Source organism: Porites lutea, chromosome 1, assembly GCF_958299795.1.
Source record: "Porites lutea chromosome 1, jaPorLute2.1, whole genome shotgun sequence".
NCBI classification, from domain to species: Eukaryota; Metazoa; Cnidaria; class Anthozoa; order Scleractinia; family Poritidae; genus Porites; species Porites lutea.
The window spans coordinates 44,526,542-44,534,041 of NC_133201.1; the positions used below are offsets into that span (position 1 = coordinate 44,526,542).

The following is a 7,500-nucleotide window of genomic DNA, read 5'->3' on the forward strand; positions in this document are numbered from 1 at the left end:
GCACGACGAATATCTAGTAATTTCGATCTGAATGATTGGTTGTCGAGCGGTAGCAATTTTTCCGAGAAGGGTCGAATTAATTACCAAACTTTTCAACAATAATCATAGGAGATCAGCTGTTGACGGAAAATAGTCGTTTCACGCCGAATACTGCCCGTTAAACTTTTAACGAGAGCCCAACTGACGATATTCCCACCTGTATCGTTGCTAAAACTCTCCATATTAGCAAGAGAGCTAAGGCAACAGCGAGAACGGCTCCTTGCTTACGATTTTTAAGTGCTTGCAGACTATCCATGGTTTGTATACCTACTGCACTACATGAAGGAATTTTTAGTTGCTGAATATGCGATTAATACAAAAACCCTTTTGTCTAAGTTGATTGAAGTGATCAGTACAGATAAGTAGTGGCTGTTCCTTTTAATTGACAAATAAAACAGCAAGGTACCCTTGCGAAATGAATTCCCAAAAATTCCCAACTATGCAAATCAACCTTCATCAAATAAGCTTGGAATTCTTGAGAATTTTTGGGAATGGCAAATTAGGTCTCACTCTAGGCTTGGAATTCCTAGGAATTCCTAGGAATTCTAAGTTTTACAATTTTAGAAGCTTAAGAATTGTTGAGAATTTCTGGGAATAGAAAAATTCAGGCCAACTGGGCTTGGAATTCCTGGGAATTCCTAGGAATTCTAAGTTATGCAAATTAGGAATTCAGCTGAGGGATGTTTAAAAATCAGAAAGACTTTAAAAATTGTAGAAGATTTTGTAGGTCTTTTCTTATTTTTTCACATTTTAATTTTAAGTGATTGCACTGAAACAATTCTAAACTTATAATACAGAACATACTGGTAATGTATACTTCTATACTTACATTCTTATATTCAACTCAATGTTACCTTAAATCTGGTAATGCTGACATGTGGCGAATGCTGTTCACAAACCTCCAACCAGTATTTAAATTAAGATAACAATTTAACGTATCTAAATTACATTATTACAGCATATTACAGCAATAAATATTTAAAGCTGTTACATGTCCAGTACACTTTCAGTGCAAAATGTTGCCTGAAATGAGAAGTCTCGTTTTTAAAAATATGAAGTGCATTTCCAGTCTGAAATGTACGTTGTTTATCCACATACTCCATGGAAAATAGGCAAACGCACAAGACATGGGCTGTCTTGATTCCCTTCAACCCTTGCATCAAGAGTGCAGTCAAAAGCATGGCAAGCCCGGCCAAGCCCGGAACAACACGTTTTTCGTCGCAGTTCTTTGATTGATAGTGTGGTCCAACATTTTCTTTTCCAACTTAAAAGAACAACGTTAAGTTTACTTCTTGCTTTTAACACTTCAAATGCGTTGCTTCATCTTAATTAACGTTGAAAATAACTGCTATTTCGACCCAAACGGGAGCACTTCGCAAGATGGACCACGCAAGATTAGCCGCCATGTTTTCTTGTTTCCCAGGCTTCCACGCGTGCCTTTGCCACATGCGCGTTTTGATTTACTTTGTCACGTGCGACTTTTGAACCAATAGAAAAGTGTCAAATGAACTTCCGTTGAATAGTTCAAATTCACGCGGACTTCACAAGCAACAAAGTATTTTCGTAAGACTGTCTTTCTATTATCCATGTTATTTTCGAGACAAATTGATCAATTGCGAAGTTTGTGTTCACATAAAGCATGTTTGCAAGTGAGTTTACTCAGCTGGATTAATGTGGAAAGGTATGTTTTCTAATAACTTTGCGTAAATAAGCTTACAAAGTTCAAAGATGCATGCGAAGATATGCCATTGATCAGATCCCTTTTTGCTGCTTTTTGTTTACTGCAGATCGAAAGAACTGTACTCTTTGTTGCAAATAGTCAGTGGAATACTCTGAAAACTGTATGTTCTGGCGCTACAAGGTTATAGCAGACTAGTCAAGACCAATGTTAGATAAAATAGGAGAAGAAATAGCATAATAAGTATAAGTTTCCAATGGCTACTTATACAAGTTAGAAGCAATGAAATTTCCAGTTAATTTATAAGGACTTGAGACTTGAACTTACATATAAAATATTAGAATACAGCCGGTAGGTTTGTTCATTTGAACTTTAATTCTTAGTATAGGTTGCATAAGGTTTTATATTAAATGCTTCTGGTACATGTAATCTTAATAATCGCCGCAATATTAAGGTCAAAAACAACTAGCACTAGCACTTGCCTGATGTGTGGACCTTCAGTTCAGAAGGCTGCATCGGCGACATTGGAAAAAGCAGTCATTTAGCTTTTTTTCATATTCATGCACTGTATTAATTATTCGAAGATGTTTATTTACATGCATGTGTGTGGAATGTGGTGATGTGTATGTTGGGTAAAATAAATTACAAAAAAGAGAATGTTCAGCTGATGTTGTCATTTGGATTAAAAACAAACACTATCTGTAGATTCCACCAACAGGGTATGTTTTTATATATTTTTTTCAATCATGACTAGGTATATGTTACTTTACATTATCTCACTATCTAGAGATTCCACCTGAACAGGTTATGTTTTACATTTTTTTTTTCAATCATGACTATAGCGATAGTTTACTTTACACTACATGTATATCTATGTGTAAGTATATCTATATCAAAGTTTATTCATATGTTTATACTACTACATGAGAAATTTCTACAATTTGATTGGCTGAGAGAAGTGGTATTTCAGCTTAATTTGAAATACCTACATGTGAAAATTACAAACCTTTTACGGGTAGTAGTATAAACAAATAATAGCATGATTTGTTGTGATATTTGGCATAAATACCACTCGTGATATTTCAAAATTGTCTCAAATTTCACTCGCCTAATGGCTCGTGAAGTTACGTATAACAATTTCAAAATATCACTCGTGGTATTTATGCCAAATATCACTACTAATCATGCTATTACATATACATATAAGGACTACAGTCATTATACTGAATTATTTGATTCCTACTTCACAAAAAGTCATTGTCTTAAATTTGATTTTTTTGAGGTCACTGTTGTAATTTTTGGAACATTTAAACGATCAGTACAGTGAAATTTTTAAGTCAAGTTAAAGCAGAAGAAGTATTTTTTGTTAACATGGAGAGCTATTTTTCAGTTATTGCTGGAATAAACATTGCTTCAGTTTTTGTACATTTGCCTTATGGGTTTCTGGTTCGGAGAGCAAAATAGCAACTTCTAGTATTAACTTCCTTAACATAAGGGTTTAAATGCAAATCAGTTTTTGATTTGAATATCCCTTAATTCCGGCAGCAGGTCGATTTGTTACATCCCTATTGACCTAGCTATTCCAAGCTATTCCAAGGAATTCCTAGGAATTCCTAGGAAATTCCTAGGAATTCCTAAGAAGTAATCGTTCTGTTTATATTCTTTCAATTCCTAGGAATTCCTAAGAATTCCTAGGAATATTTTCCAAGCCAACTGATGGGTGAGCAAAGCTTGGAATTCCTAGGAATTCTTAGGAATTCCATGTTCCAATTACCGTGAAATTTCACACCTTAATCCCTAGGAATTCTTAAGAATTCCCAAGAATTCCTAAGAATAAATTCTTAGGCCTGGCCTGGGATTTACACCTACAAATCTCGTGAGGGGCAACGGAAGCACAAGTTCAGAAGTAAATATTACACAGAGCCAGTGAGAAAGAAAAACCAGCAAACTGCTTAACTCTTCACACCTTAACATCAGTATGCAAGGCCTCCATACTGTTCTCTATACATTTCCTGAGGTGCTGACAAGGAGAATTTGTTTAACAATGTAGAGCTTCTTGAGTTCAAGATCATTACCTTAATCTCACGATCTTAAATTTTAATTTAGGCGTAATGCTGTTTTGGAGAAATTAGATGCGCATCACTCTTAAACGGTTAAAGCGCGGGAAGTCGTCATTGGTTTTAGTTTGCATTTGATTGGTCGATAGGGTGGGGCGAGTTTTTTAGACAATTAAAGACCGCAATGAAGCAAACCAGTGCAATACCCGGATCATCCTCGACCCTCGATCAAAAATTAGACTGATTACGAAGTTAAGTTTTTAAGACACTCAAACCTTCAATCAAAGTTCGTTTAGAATAGCTCGTTCATTTGGCGACTACTAGTTGAAACACGAGATCGATGACAGCAAACTTTTAAAATACTTCTTAAAAACTTAACACTTCTTTTAAGAAGAAACCAAAACAAACATTAACACTTCTTATTATTCATTCAAAATATTTGGGAGAATTTTGTGTTTAACGAGGAAATGACGTCAAAAATCCAACCCTATACAGGTTAATGCACTGTTAACCGAGAAGACCTGGGGACGAGGTTGAGTTGTTGTCGTTGTGAACACTGAAATGGCGGACACTTCACTCGTTTCAAGAGTAAGAACTACAGCTGGAACTAGGCGATATAATGGCTAACTGAAAATAGCAAAAACAGCAAGAAGACAACTCGGAGGGCGAAATCTGCTGTTTGGAGAATATTTACGGACCTGGACAAATCTAAACGTACACTATCGAAGATAAACTTAACATCGACGCAGGTAAGCATGTTTTAGCTATGTTTTTAAACCAGGAATTATTTTGAATGAATAATAAAGCAATTAATGAATTCGGTTTTCGTAGGATGTGAAGAATTAAGCAGATCTTGGAGGGTGTTATCCATCTCCGCCTTTGGCCTCGGGGAATAACACCCTCCTCGATCTGCTTAATTCTTCATATCCTGCTCAGGCCTCATTCACTAATTGCTAATTAAACAAGCAGCTGATAACGATATTCTTTTCTCTATTCTTTCGTTTAGTCCAGTTCATGTTCTAATCAAGGTGATGGTTCTTATCAGGATAGTTGTAAATCATTTTGTTTAGCATGTCATAGCGCACCGCGAAGTACCCCTTGATTGCTGTGCTGACAGCTTGTGGGTAGAGCTTCTTGACTTCCTGTGCGATCACTCCGCAGTCCCTACCGCTCAGTCCAAATTTTTGTTTGGCAACTTCATTCCATTCCCAGCAAACTCCCCTAAGTCCAATTGCCCTGTATGGCGAGTGTGGCAAAGTTGTAACGTTTTTCTTCAATTCATGGTCGCTTAAACCGATAACAATCGGAAGTACCACGGATCTAAGGAAATCGAAAACACCACTACTTCTTTTGCTTAGTTTTTTCTTGAGTAAAGCGATGGTCTTCATTTGTTCCAGGTGGAGTTGTTTTAAATTATTTTCCTTGAGCTCAGCTTCTTCCTTTTCTCTTTTTACCCTCTCGATTTCAATATTTTTCTCTGACATAACACGTTCGAACTTCCGTTTTTGCTCTTCGCTTTCCTTTTCAACAGCTATCCTTTGTTCCACCGCTTCTTTCGCTTTCAATTCCAGTTCCTCAGCTTTCCTCTTCTCATCAGCAAACTGCTGTAGATCTTTCTGCACAGCGGAAATTTCGGTTTGCAACTCACACTCCATTGAAAAGTTCCTTAAAGCGTCTTCTATTCTTGCTTCTATTTCGTCTGCTGTTGGCAAGGCAAATAGCGGCTCAATAAGTTTCTCGCGGCTCCTCTTACAAATATTTTTCTCCAGCACAACGTAAACATTTGCAAAGTCCAGCCACGAGCCCGCATTCATCGTTTCTTTAAGATACCAGGCCAATTCTACTAATCCTTGTCCGTCCATACGATTTCCTCTTAAGGTTTTTTTTATGGGAAACGTTTTGAGTTTTTCAGCTAGTCGCTTCATTTCTTGCCAGTAGTCACTCTTTCGTAATTTATTGAAATCTTTGAAAAGATCACGTTCCACTTGCGGAATCTGACTTACTGTAATTTGGTTCCTCGGGAAGTGCTTTGCGATGGCTTTTCTCTCTTCTTTCATGCTCTCCTGGAAGGAAGGTTCCACGATGCAATCCTTTGTGTAATCTTCGATCGTTTTGCCCCCGTCAGGATCACCCAGTGCACCTCTAATAACCACCTGAAGTTTGGGAAAGTTTTCGATAGTAATGTTAGGAAAAATCTGATCACTTAAGCGTGACATGTGGAACAAAAAGTGTAGATTGTTGTTTTGAAACACCTCGCGGACAAAAACGTTCAGGCCAGAGGAAAACAAGGCTGTAAACATGCTCAAATGAGTTGTAATGGCGTCATTGCCCAAACTTGTGCCTTCAACGTCAAGTAGCACAACGCTTCCTCCTTCCTTGTCTTGTGGATGGATGATGTGGCACCACACGTCACGCGTGACAGCTTTCACTGTATCGCCTGTTTTGAAGATTTCTTCGACATGGCTGTGATTGACTTCGGACCATATGTGACTTATTACGTTGAGAGTGGTAGATTTTCCAATTCTAGCATCTCCCACAACAGCTATGACGCGAATCGGTCGTTGCAACTGCAACAGGTCTTCCAGAACAGCTTTGTTCAACTCGAACATATCTTCTGTTTTGTCGAATTTGATGAGGATTCGAGCCGGTTTTTGTTGAGTAATTGAAGGGAAATAAAGCGCGGCAAGAAATGCTACGACAGCGCAACACTTACCTAAGTCCATCTCACTACCGAAGCGAAATGGACTGAACGGAAACTTCTCTAAATATATTCAATGCGCATGAGAGCAGGGGCTTTTTCCACGTGATGATGACCGTGGGATTTTTCCCTCTCTAAGAACCTAGTCAAGCTGGCACATTCTAATTGGTTGTCTTGACTTCGCTTCATTTTCCCGGAAATTGAATTTTAAACATCTTTTTCTGTCACGTCGAAGTTAGTAAAGATCTATTATTTCTAATAACTTCACGATACACTGCACCTCATTTCTTCATATTTTCGATCACTTTTAGCAATAGAGAAAATAAAACTTCGTCTTGAGTCGAAACAGATTTCTACAAAACAAAGAGCTCTTAGCAGAGAATGAATAAAGAATAGTATGTTAATTAGACTATTACATCTTTTTCTGTCATGTCGAAGTTAGTAAAGATCTGTTATTTCTAATAACCTCACGATACACTGCACAGGTTATTTCTTCATATTTTCGATCACTTTTAGCAATAGAGAAAATAAAACTTCGTCTTGAGTCGAAACAGATTTCTACAAAACAAAGAGCTCTTAGCAGAGAATGAATAAAGAATATTATGTTAATTAGACTATTACATCTTTTTCTGTCATGTCGAAGTTAGTAAAGATCTGTTATTTCTAATAACCTCACGATACACTGCACAGGTTATTTCTTCATATTTTCGATCACTTTTAGCAATAGAGAAAATAGAACTTTGTCTTGAGGCGAAACAGATTTCTACAAAACAAAGCGCTCTTAGCAGAGAATGAACCAGAATCGTTAGGGGAACCCCCTTTCACGCCAGAAACCATAAGGTAGCCGTAGGGTTAAAAACCCTGTGATAAATTGAGAATTAATGTATTATTCTTATTCCGTATGGAGTAGAATTTAGCTCTAAAGTTAAATGAAATATCTTTACGAAAATGGAAAGCTTTAGATACTCTTACACGCAAAATCAGGGGATCTCGCAGTGATTTGAGTCTCCCAGAGTTCTGTTACCGAA

At 37.3% G+C, this 7,500-nt stretch overlaps 1 protein-coding gene and 1 long non-coding RNA gene across 2 annotated transcripts; one reads left to right on the forward strand and one right to left on the reverse strand.

The window, feature by feature from the left end:
* The first annotated feature begins 1,243 nt into the window (after positions 1-1,243).
* LOC140952167 (uncharacterized) lies at positions 1,244-3,178 on the forward strand. Its single transcript, XR_012167338.1, has 2 exons — positions 1,244-1,720; positions 1,827-3,178. It is a non-coding gene; the product is annotated as an uncharacterized lncRNA (long non-coding RNA).
* Positions 3,179-4,716: 1,538 nt separating this feature from the next.
* LOC140930420 (guanylate-binding protein 5-like) lies at positions 4,717-6,497 on the reverse strand. The gene has a single exon (XM_073380109.1). It carries the CDS (start codon positions 6,495-6,497, stop codon positions 4,794-4,796), a length of 1,704 nt encoding a protein of 567 aa, XP_073236210.1. The 3' UTR covers positions 4,717-4,793.
* Positions 6,498-7,500: the final 1,003 nt, after the last annotated feature.